Source organism: Ctenopharyngodon idella, chromosome 7 (genome assembly GCF_019924925.1).
Source record: "Ctenopharyngodon idella isolate HZGC_01 chromosome 7, HZGC01, whole genome shotgun sequence".
Classification (NCBI taxonomy): Eukaryota; Metazoa; Chordata; class Actinopteri; order Cypriniformes; family Xenocyprididae; genus Ctenopharyngodon; species Ctenopharyngodon idella.
Window position 1 is genome coordinate 27,315,764 of NC_067226.1, and position 19,378 is coordinate 27,335,141.

The 19,378-nt window shown below is 34.9% G+C and overlaps 2 protein-coding genes across 2 annotated transcripts in view; one reads left to right on the forward strand and one right to left on the reverse strand.

Moving 5' to 3' along the window:
- Positions 1-19,378, reverse strand: part of ndrg2 (NDRG family member 2) — a 44,948-nt gene that overhangs the window by 14,271 nt on the left and 11,299 nt on the right. The window contains exons 2-9 of the mRNA XM_051899664.1: positions 13,204-13,297; positions 12,047-12,091; positions 11,652-11,757; positions 2,674-2,794; positions 2,385-2,447; positions 2,203-2,263; positions 929-1,015; positions 792-848 (exon numbers count right to left, since the gene is read on the reverse strand). Of these exons, the coding sequence (XP_051755624.1) occupies positions 792-848; positions 929-1,015; positions 2,203-2,263; positions 2,385-2,447; positions 2,674-2,794; positions 11,652-11,757; positions 12,047-12,091; positions 13,204-13,278 (615 nt within the window). The 5' untranslated portion in view covers positions 13,279-13,297. The remainder of the gene's footprint in view (positions 1-791; positions 849-928; positions 1,016-2,202; positions 2,264-2,384; positions 2,448-2,673; positions 2,795-11,651; positions 11,758-12,046; positions 12,092-13,203; positions 13,298-19,378) is intronic.
- On the forward strand, positions 2,830-10,086 carry LOC127515724 (uncharacterized). The gene is made up of 6 exons (XM_051899666.1): positions 2,830-3,986; positions 4,106-4,191; positions 4,741-7,018; positions 7,233-7,308; positions 7,942-8,021; positions 8,527-10,086. Exon 3 carries the CDS (start codon positions 4,742-4,744, stop codon positions 5,282-5,284), a length of 543 nt encoding a protein of 180 aa, XP_051755626.1. The 5' UTR covers positions 2,830-3,986; positions 4,106-4,191; position 4,741; the 3' UTR covers positions 5,285-7,018; positions 7,233-7,308; positions 7,942-8,021; positions 8,527-10,086.

Genomic DNA, 19,378 nt, shown 5'->3' on the forward strand with positions numbered 1-19,378 from the left:
GTTTTACTATAATAACCCTGCGTCCATGTATTTATTAAAGGGTTAGTTCACCCAAAAATGGAAATAATGTCATTTATTACTCACCCTCATGCCGTTCCACACCCGTAAGACCTTCGTTAATCTTCGGAACACAAATTAAGATATTTTTGTTGAAATCAGATGGCTCAGTGAGGCTTCCATAGCCAGCAATGACATTTCCTCTCTCAAGATCCATTAATGGTGCGCCAAAAAAACAAAATACGACTTATTATAGTGATGGCCGATTTCAAAACACTGCTTCAGGAAGCTTTGGAGCGTAATGAATCAGCGTATAAAGTCATGATTCGGATTGCGTGTCAAACCGCCAAACTGCTGAAATCACGTGACTTTGGTGCTCCGAACCGCTGATTCATAATGCTCCGAAATGATTTAAATATGTTTTTAGTACATTAATGGATCTTGAGAGAGGAAATGTCATTGCTGGCTATGCAGGCCTCACTGAGCCATCAGATTTCAACAAAAATATCTTAATTTGTGTTCCGAAGATTAACGAAGGTCTTACGGGTGTGGAACGGCATGAGGGTAAGTAATCAATGACAGAATTTTCATTTTTGGGTGAACTAACCCTTTAATTTGATAAGGATATCTATATGATGAGGATAAATATACTTCCCTCTGTTGGGTTTATTGTGCAAAACTTCCATCTATTATCAGCGAGAATAAAACGAGAACACACACTCAGTCTAATCTAATGTCCTTATTGTTGAAGCACAAACACACTCTCACACACTCACTCACTCGCACACACACACCTGACTGAAGAGGTGATTCAGGATTTGGTCTGCGAGGGAAGACGTCAGATTGGAGAGCTGCAAAAGAAACACAAGCTGTTTTCAGGTACATATTGCCTGTTATTATTAATCAGCGTCATCATATACAGCGGACAGACCTTCTGGGCGGCCCAGTCCATCCAGCCTCGTGCGTTTGTGTCCACATTGATTAACACGAGCCCCTCTACAGCTTCAGGGTTTGACAACTGTGTGTGAGAGAGAAAAAAAGCAGATGTAAATCAGCGTTCAGTGAATGTAAATATGCTGCAGCTACATTTCAAACCCCAGTGAACATCTACATAGAATTTGAAGGAATGACTGGCATTTTTCTGTTCAAAACACTGGCAAAAAGATGCTGCCTTCCTTCTGGTCAAAATCTAAGGCATCAGTGCATGTTTCCTTTGCAAATAAGGCAATACTATAATGCATTGTGATAAGATGATTGATGATTTTATTTTTAGTGCCTTTTTAAAGTTTGAAATATGTCTTGCATTTACAGCAGGTTCACGCACAATTACAAGAAAAACATTTTCACACAGACAAGACCTTACAATACATAAAAAAAAAATAATAAAAAAAAAATTTCAGGGCTCCAGCTACAGATTATTTTTTTTAAAAGGCTTATTCAGCTCCAATACAGCTTGGAGTACAAAGCTGTATTTTCTACTGTCTATTTAAATAGAGTGAAATAATATTTAATGTCTCAGTCTGTGGTGTTTTTTTTTTTTTTTTTTTTTTGACCAGCAGAGGGCTTCATTCAGTCTTTCAGCATCTGCTTGTGTTATTCAGTATATGTTGCATTTTAACATATTAATCTTGCAACTAAATTTGAACTAAACTCAAAAATAAATCAAAATATACCAGAAAAGTGGCACAACATTCACTAAAGAGTTAAACTGAACTCCAAAAAACAAAACATGGTGAAATTATTTTATCATATTAACATTATTGACCAGAAAGCAATAAAAAGGTTAACATGACAATAAACTATATGTACACCTACAAATAGTTTTCATTTCAGAATTCTGGGCACCTAACTGAAAACTGTTGATAAAAATAGTTTAATTTTATGAAAAAAAAACTGTGCTATTTTATCCCATATTTATGTGTATTGTGTGTATTTATATGGTGACGTATCACATTCATGGTACTTGTACTGTATATATACTATACCATGAATAATTACCATATTCATAAGTCAAGGTATTTACATAGTTCTCCAAGAGACCATGATATTATTTTAAAGGCTTTCTGATATTCAATAATCTCTTTATTATTTCTTTGATTAATGAAATGCAAAACATCATTTCTGTATATTACCGAACAAAAACTTTACTCCATATCAAATAAATGAAACATCAGTAATAATGCAGGCATTAGACGTGACACTCACAGTGAATCGGGACAGTATGTAAGCACCAGCTCCGACTCCAACACCGATAATTGTGCGGAAACTAAACCAGATGAAAATAATCAGTAATAATGCATTGAAATCATGTTGTCAAGTACATACATCATGTGTCATTTGCAGGTGTCAATAATGATTTAAACATGCAATGACTTCTTGTGACTCACTTAAAGTACTGCAGAACAGCAGGAAGCATCTCAGAGATCTGATCCATGGTTGCGTACTGGTATCTGTCAGAGGAAATAAAAACATTTTAGGACTGTTAACACGTCTAACATGAGACACAGTGGCCTGAGGACATGTGAAAGCATAAAAATAGACACTGAGTCACAATGTGCATAAAACACGGAGGATGTAAAACCACTAACACTTTCTGAGGATCTGAAGATGGTTTGACAGGCGTCAAACACCAGGTATATTAATTTTTCACACTTAATATATATAAACATCACGTACCCAACAGGATAAATGGCCGCGCCTTCTTCCTGTCCCGGAGCATCGACATGGACCACAGTGAAGTTCTTCACGATCTCCTGCATCTCCTCAAACTTAAACAGGGTGGAGAAACAGCTCTTACCTGAGAGAGACAGACAGCCAAAAAATCATTTAATTTTATGGGCCCTATTTTAACAATCTAAGCACATGGTCAACGATCTAAGTGCGATCTAAAGCGCAATGCGCAAGTGCACTTAGGGTGTGAGTTTAGAAAGACTGAACCTTCAAACAAACTGTTTTCAGACTCATGAGAAACGAGGTGATGCTGCAATTGATATTATGGATATCAAAGTGTGTTTTTTTTTTTTTTTTTTTTTTACTTTGGGATCATGTAAACATATTGTAAGAGACTTCAAAACAACATTAGGAGCCTTTAAAATAGCATAATTGGAGCACTTTAAAGTGTCTTGCTAAATAGCACAATGTTGAGGGTTCATGAATAGCAATCAGAACTACTTTCACTTTTACAGTTAATGGTTAAGCTGGGATACAAGAACGAATTTTAGCACACAAAAAGCTACACAAACCAACACTCATATGACTTATGTTTACATTCATACATGCATTTTTCATTCCATTCAAACGGCATGTTCTAAACTACACAGTAGCCCCGAAGTGTTCAAAATAACACAAACAAAAAGGATAAAGCAATAAAAAACAATCATTAAAAAGAAAGTTAAAATGCTACAGAGCACAAATATAACTTACAACAACCTAGGAGATAGGCAGCAACTTTACTTTACTTTACAAAATCTTCCCTGTGAGTCAAATCTTTTCAACGAATCATTTGAACTTGAATGAGTCATTTGCAAACTGAAATGCACAACATCAATCCAAGTGATTCGACATTTGTATTACATTGATTCTCTACTCATTAAACTGAGATCTGTTTCTTTCTTTTGGCTTCTGGCAAACTTTCCAGTTCTCAACCACTGCACATGCAACAGTAGAAACTTCTAGCAAAAACAATTTTTTGTCTTGCGTTTATTTTTGTACATACACTTTATCAACAGTGTTTGGCTAGTTAAACACATTCAAGTGTTAACCACATGGACCAAGTGTGAAGAGCTGATCTTTTTCAGCTTGATATGCACAGCTACCTTTAAACAATCTACATTATTATTAGAGGCAGTATCACATGTACTGAAAAAATGTGTTTGTGATGCATTTTCACACCTGCGCCTTTTCAACTCAATAAATATCACAGTCAACTGAGTGTCTCTGGCACTCCTTCAACTCAGATTCAACGAGACACAAGCTCAAAAACGGCACAGGTATAGGTTTGAATGATCACATACTGCATATTACATTATAGGAAATTGCTGACGTCAAACAAACGCTTTGCATGAGAAGAAACCTTAAAACAATTTCACACATTTTTATTCTTTCACAGCACAAAATACTGAAGAGGAAGTGAAGTGGGCCTCGAAAAGCAGACCCTAAACAAGTGCTATAATCAACTTCTCTGGAATTAAACAGGTAAACTAGCAGCATTTTATGGCTTAGTTGTATATTATAGTGAATTCAGAAAGTGTGTTAATGTATTCAGACACATCTGTATATGCTGTAAACATTCATTCGGACAATAACATGCAGTATCAAGAGGTCTGTGTTTTGCAATTACAGCACATAAATTTTATGTTTAGTAGCCAAGCACTGGCAATTTTTACCCAATAACCTTTGAGCCTTTGAACTTATCAAAGCAGCTTTAATATTATCTGTCATAAATTCTATTCAAATCCTCTCCAGGTTTTGCTGGTCGAAATCTTCATCAGGCTAAAGATAAAAACATGACATTAGGCATTTATGAAGCTATAAATAAAGGTGAATCTCATAGTCTTTGAAGCAATCGTTCCTAAAACCCAAGGTACAATGAGCAAACTTATGTTATTGATGAGCTTGGCCACATTATTGCTGCACACAGCTTCATTATATTGTAAAAGTTGTTCATTAGCTTGTGATCATTATCTTATTAACTATTTAAACTATCTTTGCAGCTGTAAACATCTGTTCCTCATATGTTTTCAGGATGAAATCAGCTGTTCTCATCTTGCTTTTCATCACTCTGGTGTTCAGTGATGGACGGAATAACAGCATTTCCAGCAATGTTCAACCTGAAATCAACCTTTTTTCTAACTGGTCAACTCCCTGTCAGAAATCTCAGAATAAAAACGCATTTAATACTTTTATGAGCAGACACATCCTCTTACTTGACTTCGACACGACACAGCTGTCTTATTGGGGATATTATCTTGCAGTAATGGGACTTTGTGGCAGAACTTTAAACCAATCCTTCCTCAATAAAAGGGACACCAGAAGCATTATGAGAGTCTGCAATGGAGAAGGCATCAGGTACACAAATAACATGTGCATCAGTAGGGAAAAGTTCTTAGTGTTCATTGTTAAAAGCGAATCGAAAAGTGGAGAGTGTAAATTTCAACTACAGTTTGAGATTGCGCACGTGATTATTGCTTGTGAGGCCATTGAAAGGGTTTGTTTGCCTGTTCACTATGAAGGACAAGCTGACACAGCACCACCAGAACATGGTGAGATCTGCAGAAGTGCTAAGTAGAATGCTAGTAGCAAGTAAGTTCTACTTAATCTCTAGAGGACGTTTTCCAAAAGGGTCATTATCCAAGACAAATGCAAATATGTTCATATGTGTCAATTCTATTATCTAACATCAATTCTACAGCTGCTCAAAACAAGCTGCCTTCAGTCCTTCGAGGTCAGAGTTTGTCATTCATTTATAAAATGTCCCTTGGTGAATGTGTTGGTATTAGTGAATCAGTTCCAAAAGTGATCAGTCATTCATTATTGTCATGTTTCAAAATGTTCCCTGAAGTCTTTGCTTGCTTGTTTGAAGGAATTATCGCTGTTTATTACCATTTTAAATGATAGCAATTAGGATGTTTTTGCAAGTGTAATTTAGAAACAAAATTACATGTTTTTCAAGCTCTTTTTTGGGGTTTAAAGATATACAGTGGGTACGGAAAGTATTCAGACCCCCTTAAATTTTTCACTCTTTGTTATAACGTTTACCATCCAACCTGACAGAACTGGAGAGGATCTGCAAGGAGGAATGGCAGAGGATCCCCAAATCCAGGTGTGAAAAACTTGTTGCATCTTTCCCAAAAAGACTCATGGCTGTATTAGATCAAAAGGGTGCTTCTACTAAATACTGAGCAAAGGGTCTGAATACTTAGGACCATGTGATATTTCAGTTTTTCTTTTTTAATAAATCTGCAAAAATGTCAACAATTCTGTGTTTTTCTGTCAATATGGGGTGCTGTGTGTACATTAATGAGGAAAAAAAATGAACTTAAATGATTTTAGCAAATGGCTGCAATATAACAAAGAGTGAAAAATTTAAGGGGGTCTGAATACTTTCCGTACCCACTGTATATGGGGCAAGAGATGTTGCTGTACTTAAAAAAATCTATATTAAAAGTTGCTGTGCCACATGAATGTGTAAATTTGATATAATTTCAATAAAAGCTGCCTGAGCAAAGCTTGGTATTATCTCTGTCCTTTGTCTGAGTGTGTTTCAAAAATGAAAATTCTGTCATTAATTACTCACCTTCATGTCGTTCCACACCTGTAAGACCTCCGTTCATCTTCAGAACACAAATTAAGATATATTTGATTAAATTTGAGAAGTATATGACTCATCCATAGACAGCAATCTAATCACCACTTTCAGGGTCCAGAAAGGTACTAAAGACATCATTAAAACAGACGACGTGACTGCAGTGGTTCAACCTTAATTTTATGAAGCGATGAGAATACTTTTTGTGCACAAAAACAAATAAAAAATGACGACTTTATTCAACAATATCTTCTCTTCTGTGTCATTCTCACACATTGTTTACGTCCAGCTCCGACTCATTATTGGCCGGCTCCTGTGCCAACATCACACGCATGCGTCATGCTGCTCATGTGATCAGCTTTGGCCAATACTGACCCAGCAGTCGGATGTAAACATAGAAGCCTTCACTATGCTTACTGCGTCAGCTGTTTAAGGATAATGACAGGGAAGAGAAGAGATTGTTGAATAAAGTCGTTATTTTTGTTTTGTTTTTGCACACAAAAAGTATCCTTTACCTTTTATAAAATTAAGGTTAAACCACTGCAGTCACGCTGACTGTTTTAACGCTGTATTTAGTAGCTTTCTGGACCTTGAAAGTGTTGATTATATTGCTGTCTATATATGGACGAGTCATATACCTTTTGGATTTCATCAAAAATATCTTAATTTGTGTTACGAAGATGAACAAAGGTCTTACGGGTGTGGAACAGCATGAAGGTGAGTAAAAAATGACAGAATTTTCATTTTTGTGTGAACTAACCCTTTAACTATATATCGACATGTTCTGATACAATGTAGTAATGTAGTAAAATCTGAGTCTGAAAAGAGTAAAAAAAGGCAACTTAATGGACAAAATTCAGCTTAATTGCAAAAACAAACAAGAAATGGGCAGATTTTCACACCTGTCTCTTTTCCACCCAATAAATATCAGACCAGTGACACTTTCTAAACTTCAGCTCAGACTCAACGAGACTCTTTCATTTGCACAAGCTCAGAACGACACAAAGGTAAATCTGTATCTTTTTCATACACGGTGCAAAATGTAAAACATAAAGTTTAGATACTGAAGGATCTTCTATTGCATCTGCTTTGATGCTTCTTTTATTTGATCAAAGTAGAGGTTTGAAGTATTATATATGCTACACTACTGTTCAAAATGTTGGGGTCTGTGTGATTTTTTAAAAAATAAATGAATACTTTTTTAATCAAGGATGCATTAAATTGAAAGTGACAATAATGTTACAAAAGTTTTCAATTTCAAATAAATGCTCGCCAATAATCAGAAATGTTTCTTGAGCATCAAATCAGCATATTAGAATGATTTCTGAAGGATCATGTGACACTGAAGACTGATGCTGAAAATTCAGCTTTGATCACAGGAACAAATTACATTTTAATTTATATTGAAATAGAATAGAACAGTTATTTTAAATTGTAATAATATTTCACTGTTTTTACTGTATTTTTGATCAAATAAATGCTGCCTTGGTGAGCAGAAGAGACTTCTTTCAGAAACATCAAAACACTTTCTGACCCCAAACATTTAAACGCTGGTGTACGTTACATTGCAGCAAATGCTGATGTCAAAAACAAGGGAAGAAAACCTGGTAAAACAGTTTGACACATTTTTTCTTTGTCAGCACAAAATATCCAACCATTACTGAAGTGACTCGTTAAACAGCCGAGGGTTGCAGTGTTTAAGTTCTCAGGAACTAAAAAGGTAAATTATTGACACTATTTTGTGACTTTGCACTGTCAACTAACATGAACAAACAATGAACAGCTTTTTTTATTAACTAACATTAAATAAAAATGTATTATATGATTTTTAACACATTTGGATCTGGTAAAAATACTTTTAAAAAGTTATTAACTTACCTAAAGTTATTAAAATCGTTTAATGTTACTTTGATTTTTCAAGGTCAATCATAAAAATACTGCAATTTTGAACTGATTCATATACTTATTTATAACAAAGTCTGTCCAATCTTTGATGAAACTGAATCATCTTATTTTTCAAAAGTTATAAAGCTATAAATAACGTTGAACATGATCATAGTCTTTGAAGTAATCATTCCTAAATACAAAATGCAAATGGTATTGATGTGTTCGGCCATATAATTGCTGCTTACAGTTTTATTATACTGTAGAAGAAGTCTGTGTTCATTATCTTATGAACTGTTTCAACTAACTGTAAATCTCTAAACATCTGTTACAATTTTCAGGATGAGATCGACGGTTCTTCTCACGCTCTTCGTGACTCTAGTGTTCGGTGATGGATTGAATAACGTCACTTCCAGCGATGATCAACCTGAGATGTTTTCTAAATGGCCAGCTCCCTGTCAGAAAACGTCGAATAACAACGCATTTAGTGTCTTTATGAGCAAACACGTTCTCCAATTTAATTTCGACACGACGCAGTCACGCGCCTGGGTAGATTATCTAACTAGAACACGTCTTTGTGGTGTAAATCCTCACCAGTCTTTTCTACATAAGGACGACTCCAAAAGCATTATAGACATCTGTAATGGAGGAGGCATCAGAGACTCACAAAACTTGTGTGTCAGCATGAGGAAGTTCAGAGTGTTCATTGTTCAGAGCGTCTCGCGAAATGGACGGTGTGAAGTTCAATTCCAGACTGAGATCGCTCACGTGATCATTGCTTGTGAGTCCATTCTTAATGTCCATTGTATCCCTGTTTACTTCTCAGGAATAATTTACACGGCACCATCACAACGCGGTCAGCTGTGCAAAGTTAATAAGCGATTCCTGAAGAACTAACTAGTTAGTTCTACTTCCAAAACAAATGCAAACGTGTTTATATTCTTCATTTCTATCGTCTAACGTCACATATACATCTGCTTTTAGCCTTTCTTTTTTACATTGTTTCATTTACACCAGAATACATATAATCACAGAATTTTTCAATTACAGTTTTATTATGCTTAATAAAAACTGGTCTGTAATGAGATTAATCACAGCTATTGTATTATGTTTTACATTTACATAAAAAGGACACTGTGTCAGCTTAAAAAGATCCAGGTTATACTGTACACATTAAAAATATTACTTTATGTTTTTGAAATAAGACTCTTCTTCTCACCAAGGCTGTATTTATTTGATCAGAAATACAGTAAAAACTGTAAAATATTAGTAATGAACCATTTTAAATTAATATATTTTAAAATGTAATTTATTCCTGTGATCAAAGCTGAATTTTCAGAATCATTACTCCAGTCTTCAGTGTCACATGATCCTTCAGAAATCATTCTCATTATTGATGCTGAAACTCATTTTTGCTGTTTAATATTTTTAGGAAACCGTGATACAGTACCATTCAAAAATAATTTTAAAAGAAATTAAAACTTTTATCCAACAAGCATGCATTAAATTGATCAAAAGTGACATTTATAATGATACAACAGATTTCTATTTCAAACAAATGCAGTTCTTTATTTCACAACATTACTGTATTTTGATCAAATAAATGCAGCCTTGATGAGCATAAGAGGAAAAAGTCTTAAAGATTTTAAAGAATCGCAAAGGGAACATCATATTTAGGGGTCAGTGGCATCATTTGTTTTTGTCATGTTTCAAGAAGGTTCCCTGAAATCTATGTTTGCTTGTTTGAAAAAAATGATTGCTGTTTGCAAGTGTAATTGAGAGAACAAAACTTTTAAATATATAAAACTTTTATATTCTTTAAATGTACAACTGTGGAAATGGTGTGTTTTGCAAAACCAAAGTTGTGTTATTTGTGCTAAAAAATAAAATGTGTTACTGTCTGTCAGCAGTGTTAAAAGTTACTTTTAAAAGTAATGCATTACAGTATTGCATTACTCCCTAAAACGTAACTAACTGCGCTACTTAGTTACTTTTATGGAAAGTAAAGCAATATGTTACATTTGTGTTACTTTTTCTCACCTGGCTGAGGCTTCTTTGTTATTTTTAATAACAACAACAAAAAAAAGTTATATTTTTCGCATATATAAAAGCCCTTTCACACCGAAATTGAAATGAATAAGTCTCAGGGTGAAGGAAATGCAAAAATTCAAGACTCTAAGGCCCTGTTTACACTAGTGCGTTTTTGTTTTAAAATGGCGTTTTAAAATGAAAACGATCCTCGTCTACACTGGCGTTTCCACAGTGTTTCAGAAACGATCTCCGTCTACACTACAAGACCGAAAACGCACGTCACATGACTGTTCAAGCACACTGGGCATGCGCATACAAGTGTAAACAGTTGCCTCTTGTGCATGTAGGTAGCTGCAGTGTTAAAAAATGCAGCGTTTAACTGCACAATGGCTGCTAAAAATTACAACAAAGTCAAAGTTTTGGTACGTTTACACTGAAACGCAACCCTGGCGTTTTCAAACTAAAACGGGGTCTGCAGTGTTTTCGAAAGTCTCAGTTTTTGAGGTTCGAAAACGCCGGCGTAGTGTAACTGTGGCAAAACTTATGCATTTTAAAACAAAAACACACTAGTGTAAACAGGGTCTAAGTGTACATTTACACGACAAAAAACAGAAAAGTTTTTCCTTTATGTTTTTCGCGTACAGATCCCTGTTCACACGGATCTGCAAAAATGACTAAAAATGCTGTATTCTGCTGCCAGCCCAGTAGTTGGCAATATCACTTTGTAAAGAAACACTATGCACCCGACTGAACATGTTTTTGTAGTTTACACGGAGACAATAATGGTATCGTTTTCAAAAACCTGTTTTCAAAAGTTTGCATTTTCAGGCCCAAAGTTTTCCATTTTCAGTTGAAAATGGTGTTGTGTAAACGGCCCCTTAGTTCAGCAATAAAACAAACAAACAAAAGAGAAAAAAAAAATGTGATGTTTATCTAAAGTCATTTTTGCTAAATAGTATGGTTGAATTGCATCATTGAAGGTCAGCAGCAAAGACATTAGTTAATAAAGTGAGATTAAATACATAAAGTATATTTGTGTTATATAACATATTTAATAATTACAGGTTTGCGTAATATTCTGAGTTTGCATTTCACTGTTTTTATTCATTTTGAGGAATACTGAATCTGTTTTTGTGCAAGTAAGATGAGAAAATGTATGCTTACATTTGGTCTAGAACTACAATAACCATCATGTTTACACACAACACCTCTGCACTTACTCATGATTTCTCTCAACATGTGGACAGGAGAGCTGTCAGTCAATAAATATGAAAACAAAGTAACTTGCATTACTTAATTTAAAAAGTATCTCAGATATTTTGTTGCAAATTAAAAAGTAAGGCATTACTAGTTACTTCAAAAAAAGTAATCTGATTACGTAACTCGCGTTACTTGTAATGCGTTACCCCCGTCAGAGTGAGTGTGAATGACTTACTGTCCATTCCCACATCATGGATGGTCAGTATGGCCGGTCTGCGTGCGTTTCCGGCACCGTGAACCGTCACGTGCAGCACGCCATGAGGTGTCTCCACACTGTGCTCCTGTACAAACACAAAGAAAGAGGTGAACGCTTGATACCACAACACTCATGCGTTTATAATGAAAGATAATGGAAAGCAATAATGAGTAGCTGACATGACACTTCAAGCAGTGATATGACTAGATATGAACCAAATTTTAATGACATTTGATGATTATTATGCATGCAAATTCACTCTAAAGATAAAAAATTGCTAAATGACGTTGAAAAACATTGATGGACCATTTATCTGTCAACTACCCAAACACACAATGAGTGAGTCGTGAATGTCCCGCACACTTTTAACCCACCTGGCCTTGATCCAGTAGTATTCGGGCCGCGACCTCTGCACAGTCCTGCACAGAAATAATCACACCAATCTCAAGCCACACAGTCTTGATATCAGCAGAAACAACAAATATCTCTATTTACTACACATGTGTAAAAAATATCTCAAGTCTGAGTTCAAACAAACAGTTTATAGCCTATTCAATCTACAGTGATTAGGTTGACAAACCCAACAACAATATTTAAAAAGTTAAAGCACAGCATGACTGTGCCATACTTAACATATTTATCAGTTATATAGCACGTTTCATATACAAAATGGTATTTAAAAATGCTTTTACATAAATGTTTTTATAAAAATGTAATCATAAAAAGGTACGTTAAGAAAAAAACAATAAAAAGTAGGATAAAAATGTATTTAAAACAAATAAAAATGACAGAAAAGAATGAATAAATAAAATGACACATTAGGACAAAGTATAAAATGAAGCAATAAGCCACTTAGGTTGTGCATTAAAGTGATTTTACCACAATTTGGGAGGTGCAATTTAGCACAGCTATGGTAAAATCACAGTATCACGCAGCCTTAACTGGGGTGCTGATTTTTATAAAATTGTGGCAAGAGCAATACGATAGGATAAAATACAATCTCTGATGCAAAAGTAAGTGCTGTTAATGGAAAGCTCACTGACACAATCCTAACATATGATAAAACAGGTGAAAGATCCCATCCCTTTAACCCTCATTCTTCACCATGGGTTTTTTGTGAGATTTTTTCACCTATCTTCACCTTTTGGTTTGGCAGGTGAAAATGGTGCATCTGTTAAATTCTCAGAGTTTGGTCAAATCACTAATTTTAAATGTGTGAAACAGTAACAGTGCTTTGACTTAGTAAACACCATTAACAAATAAACAGCACTGTTAATTAATCTAATTGCAGGCTCTCTGGTTGCCAGGCAATGTCGCAGTTTGGTGCATTAATGCAGAACTCGAGAGGTGTTGATCTCGCTGTGTTTTACAACTGATGCTCATACAATTGGTCTGAATTATCCATTATACTCATTATCCAATGCATAAACAATAGCTTCTTATGTTATATTTGTGTATGTTGAAGTTCTTCAAATGTGCAGCAGGTGGCAGCAAAACTGTAATCTAATGACATAAGTGTGTGTTTGGTGACCTTCACAGGGTCCGATTGACCCGGCAGTAAAGGCTTCTCCTCCGTGATGGCGATCTCCTGCATTTCTGTCGTCATGGTGATCGGTTACGCTGTCCTGAAATGCAAAACAGAAGAATGCTTCATAAACATTGTGACAAAAACAGCCACTTAACAATAATGAGAACACACACATGCACATGCACACAGACACACGTGTGTGCCAGTATTCCGATGGGACCATCACGACTCCGCTGGGTTTTACTCATCTTAATTAGAAATTACAGCAAGAACAAATTAACATAGAGAGAGAGAGAGAGAGAGACAGAGAGAGAGGCTGTTAATAAATTCTCCTGCAGTGCTGGGAATAACGAACTGGTTCTTATTCTGATCGGGTTCCATTTTTAAATCAAATGCTGGAATTCTGGAATGTTCAAAACATTCTGTTCCATTAACATTTTTCAAACATCTGCATTCATCTGCTGTGGACAGAATACCTATAAAATACTCAGTGTTTGCTGCAGCTGAATATACAGAGCCACTGGGGGGAATCAATAAAAAACAAATACCACAGTCATCAGTTTCGTTTTAAACTGGATGTGAGACAAACTAGGTGCCAAAAATACAAACACATATGGGCAACATGCTTAATAATTACAGACAACAGCACAGCGTGATTCAATAAACGAATGACTGATTCTTTGAATGCATGAGAATCTTTAATGATTCAATTTTGAACTCTTATAATAGTGTGTAATTGCTTTGAATCAATCTAATGACTCACTGAATCAGCTGGAGCAGATCTTCAATGAACCACGTGAAGTAACTAATGCAAACTCAAGACTTGTTTTTTTTTTTCTTTACGATATATCTCACAGACATCTGGTTCTTATTGAAACATGTTCTGGACCCACTAAGAAACAGGAAGAGACCATCTGGATCAATATGTAAATTGTAAACTGACCCTAAAAAAACAAAGTGATTTGTGGTTATAAAACCGATTATACCACAATAATAGACTGGAATGGAAGTGAACTAATCATAAAATACACCACAGAGTTCTCGCAAATGTTTAATATGAGCAGAATTACAGTCTATCCAAAAGTAATATGACAGAAAACAAATCAAAACACACACTTCTTCTTATGAAGATCTACTTTACCTGATACTGAGTGCCTCAAACAAACTATCTTCAAAGGTTTGAAACACAAACCTAGTAAAAAATCAGACCAATCCAGTGATGAGTTTGAGTGTTCAAATCATCAGCCCTGAACCTTTTAAACATGATTTTATAGATTGATATAAACCTGTGCACAGCATCTCCTGGATCATTACCTTCAGGCTATCTGCCTGGTGTGCAATTCATCAATATAGGAAAGAAAATTGTGACCAACTTTTTTTTGTGGGTCTTTTAAGGTTGCGTAATGTTGCACCTTTATGCATTGGCGGCCTGTGAAGCTGCATGTTTGTTCTGACGTAGCATCAGCGTGTGTGTGTGTGTGTGTGTGTGTGTGTGTGTGTATGTGTGTGTGTTCAGGCCTCAGGGGGCCATTTCTTCTCTGTGGTTCAACCATGAACGATCAGTCACCACAGCAACCTCCATCTCTCTCTCGGACATCGACCCCATCTCTGACTCTCATCTGCAGCTGGTCAGTGGAATCACACGGATGCATCATCCACAAGCTAAAAATAATCCTTACTGGGAATGACGGCCACCACAGAACTTTCACAATAACAACAGAGTGATTCACCAACTCCACAGTGAGAACTTTCTCCAAAGAGAAAAATCCATCAAAATCCATTAACAATGCTGGGATGAAATACAGTAAAAAACCATGAGAAACCATGTGGTACAGGGAATTTACCATGGTATTGAGGTGTTTTAACCCCTTAAAGCTACTTCAAATATGACTTAAAATATGTTTTAGAATTAATAAAAATAAAACAAAAAACCCAAACACTGGCATAACTGCCCATGTGAAAAAGAAGTGTTTAATTGTATTGAATGTACACTTAGGTCTGTAGTTTACTTAAAATATTAAGTATATTTTTAAAAGTTCTGTGTTTGCAGAAAATGTGTTAATGAAATAAAAGACACTTAAGTGAACTTGAGAGTTCCTGACTATATTTCTTACTTTTAAAAAAGTTGAATAAAGTCGTTATTTTTGTTTTGTTTTTGCGCACAAAAAGTATTCTCGTCGCTTCATAAAATTAAGGTTGAACCACTGCAGTCACGTCGACTGTTTTAACAATGTCTTCAGTACGTTTCTGGACCTTGAAAGTGATGATTATATTGCTGTCTATGGACAAGTCATATACCTCTCGGATTTCATCAAAAATATCTTAATTTGTGTTCCGAAGATGAACGAAGGTCTTACGGGTTTGGACCGACATGAGGGTGAGTAATTAATGATAGAATTTTAATTTTTGGGTGAACTATCCCTTTAAAGTATATTTTAGTTACCATAAAAGCCTATCAGTACTATTCGACTAGTACAATTTAACTGTTTCATTAGACAATAGAAGTATTTATGAAATTACACATAAAGACATACTTAAGTGGGTTAAAAAAAAAATCAACTGTCTTTACTATAAATTTAAACTATAATATATTTTCATTCAATTATAAATTACATGCAATTAAGTGTCTGAAAACATTACACTTTTTAAAAGTATATTATTTCCATAATAAGTACTCTTTTAAAAAGTATGCTAAAGTGCACTTCTTTTTCACAAGGGTGAGAAACCATGAACTTTCGAAACCATGATTCTGTAAGACATCAATAGAGTTCATGGCTTGTTTTCAGACAGCATTCATTGATCATGTCGTGCTTATTGATCAGCGTCGAGCTGCTGCCGCAGACGGATGACGTGTCATAAATGAGCTGAGATCGCGATTTATCATGTGACCGGAGAGCCATTAACATTGTTAACGTCCAGCCCTGTTCATCTCTTCAGCGCTCGTTATCCTCTCGTCTGCCTCTCTCTCTCTCTCTCCAGTGAGTCACTTATACTTCACAGCACATAATAACGGCTAAACCAATGGGAAACAGTCTGTCACGAGGAAGGACGACAGAAAAAGAAGCGTAGAGGATGAAATGGAATTGAAAGACAGAAAATGTGTGAAAGAAAAATAAGCAGTGTAGGAGGATTGAGATGAATCTCACTAAAACCTGTCGAGAACATATCCAGGTCACATCTAGTGACAAACTTAAGAGAAAAAGTAGAAATTATTTAGATAATCATTTATATTTAAAATATTTTAATATTTACATGTTTAAATTATTAAATAAAATAATTAGCTCAAAGAAAATGAAGCCTATTTTTCTGATAAAAAATAATTGAGAGAACAAAAATACTTAACTTTAAATAATTGCAAAATATCATTTCCTATTGTTTTTGTGGTGAAATATTACCTGGACCTGTCAAGAACATTTCCAGATCACATCTAATGACAAAATTAAAAGACTGAAAATTTGAAATTATTAAAAATAATGATTTATATTCAAAATATAAAATAGATGACTATTTTAATTAGTTCAATATAATATTCTGGATGTCTGTTATCGCATTAAGAATAATGCAGAGAACAAAAAAAAGTCAGAAATATAATATTCAGAACCAATAAACCATTGAGAATATGGGTGAAAATATTGTTTAATTGTCATGAAAAAATGTCTCAGTTTTTTTTTTTTTTTTTTTTTTTTTTTCATATATCATTGCGAAATATAATTTGCTATTTTTCTTAAGTGTTTTTGTAGTGAAATATAACTTGAACATGTTTTCGTGAGATTCACCCCTCGAGGCCAGAAATCATAGTTAAAATTAACATACAAACACATATATAAATACACACACAAACATACACTGTGTGCCAGAAATTTCAATCCAGCCTCAGAAATATTATAGAATCTCATGTCTCCAATCAGCAGTGATGAAAACGGCATAAAAATGAAATGTAATTTGCTTCTGAAGACAGTGATGGAGTTATTTCAGAGGAATATTAGTATTGAGAGTGAAAGCAAAGTTAAAACAGGCCACGAGTCTATTGACAGACTCTAATGCATTCTGCGCAGGAGTGGACAGATCGATACAAACAGCCAAGCGGCCCGCACACACTTGGTTATGACACACAACCCATCTCTCCTCTGGTATGAATGCATATAAGACTATGCTAATATGCTCTGAATATGCAGATATATTCAAATCACGCCTTGCACTGTAAAAGACAATCATCTTGTCTAGAATCTCGACGCATTTCTCAAGCTGAAATCTCAAAAAAAACGGTGAACAGGTTTGTCTTGCTCAGCTGAAATACGACACAGTAGGATTAGCTATAAGAACATCTTTGTGCATATATTTTAATTATATAATGTGTACTGTATTTTTGACCGAAACAGGATATTCAAAAGGGGACTTCAATATTAGACTAAATGCATATAAGAAAGGCATGCATTTATCTTCACAAACCAATGGACAACATGGTGAAATCGACTAGTGAGCGAGTTCATTTCCTCTGGATTTGAGTGCACAGTCCAAAGCAGCGGGATGTTGTGCAACCCATTTGAATTTGACAAAGATTTCTCTGTTATAAAACCCTATGAGACCCAAATGACGTGATGAAGCTAGTTGAAACCATATTAAACAGCCCAAACATCCTAAACAGCATCGACTAGGAAAACTTTCTGCCAAAAACAAACATAAATAAGGCTGTTCAAACCACATAAGCTATACGGAACTATGGTATTTTGACAGAATCATACTAAATATGATATCATATTATACATGTGTGAATGTTGTGAATATCAGTATGTCAACTGAAAATCAATGCTAGATTGTGCAATTATTACACTGCATGCAAAAAGTCATTAAACTTTGTCATATTATTGAAATACAGCAGTGAAATTGAAAATTTTGTGCATAAACTGTTCAAAGGTTTGGGGTCTGTAAGAGATTTTTTGAAATACTTTTATACTTTTATCCAGCAAGCAGGCATTAAATTGATCAAAAGTGACAGTAAAGACATTATTTTACAAAAGTTTTACAAAATTTTAAATAAATGCTGTTCTTTTGAACTTTCTATTCAACAAAGAGTCCTGTAAAAAATATTCACACAAATGTGAAGCATCACAACTAATTTCAACATTGATGATAATCAGAAACATTTCTTGAGCAGCAAATCATCATATTAGAATGATTTTTGAAGGATCATGTGACATTGAAGACTGGAGTAATGATGCTGAAAATTCAGCTTTGCATCACATGAATAAATTACATTTTTAAAAATATTTAAACAGAAAATAGTTGTTTTAAATTGTAATAATATTTTAATAATATAAAATAATAAAATAATATTTTTACTATATATTACCAAATAAATTGGTGAGCAGAAGAGTCTTCTTTTTAGAAACATTAACAAATCTTACAGACTCCAAACTTTGGAATGGTAGTTTAACTTAAAATGTATTTTCACTCCACGTTAAAGGCATAGTATGTAGTTTTTTGCCGCTAGAGTTCGCTTATTCAAAACAAAGGCGTAGCTTGATGACGCATTGATTTCGTAGAATCATGGGAGGTGTTGTCTTAACGTCTGGAGCCGGTGGAAAATAATCTGACAGGGCTCGGGCAGAAATCATAGTAATAGATGAGTTAACGTATTAAAGATTTATTAACATTACTGTAGTATGAAGCAAGTTGAGGCTGAAAGCCGCTGAAGCGGAACGAGGCCGCTGGAGCGATTGCTAATGAGAGAAGAACTTTTATTATGCTGCAAACAACCACTTCTGCTTCATCCGGTCAAATGTATGTGGGGTAACGCGGCGCTGTTTTATCATATTAGACATTTGTGTGTTTAAAGTTGTTATAGTGCTACTCTGTGTTCACTCGGCGGCTGCTATGAGACTCTTGTTGCACACTGCAGTAAGCTACATCGATGTTTCCATGGTTTCTACAAAATAAAACCAGAAATCGAGTGTAACATGGGTATGATGTCTTTGATATGCGATGCACGGACATGGTCCGTGTCCTGGTTAAAATTGCTTATTTCTCTGGATTTAAACATTCTTGTAAACATTTGGGATAATGTAAGTACTCAATTCAACAAAATATATAACATTGTTATATCTTACATATTTACACCAAAAATCTTACATATTTACATCTTACATTATGCCTTTAAGGCCGCAAACGTCATCAACTA

Coding starts and splice junctions, on each gene's coding strand:
- LOC127515724 (XM_051899666.1), top strand. CDS start 4,742: ATGAAATCAGCTGTTCTCATCTTGCTTTTCATCACTCTGGTGTTCAGT.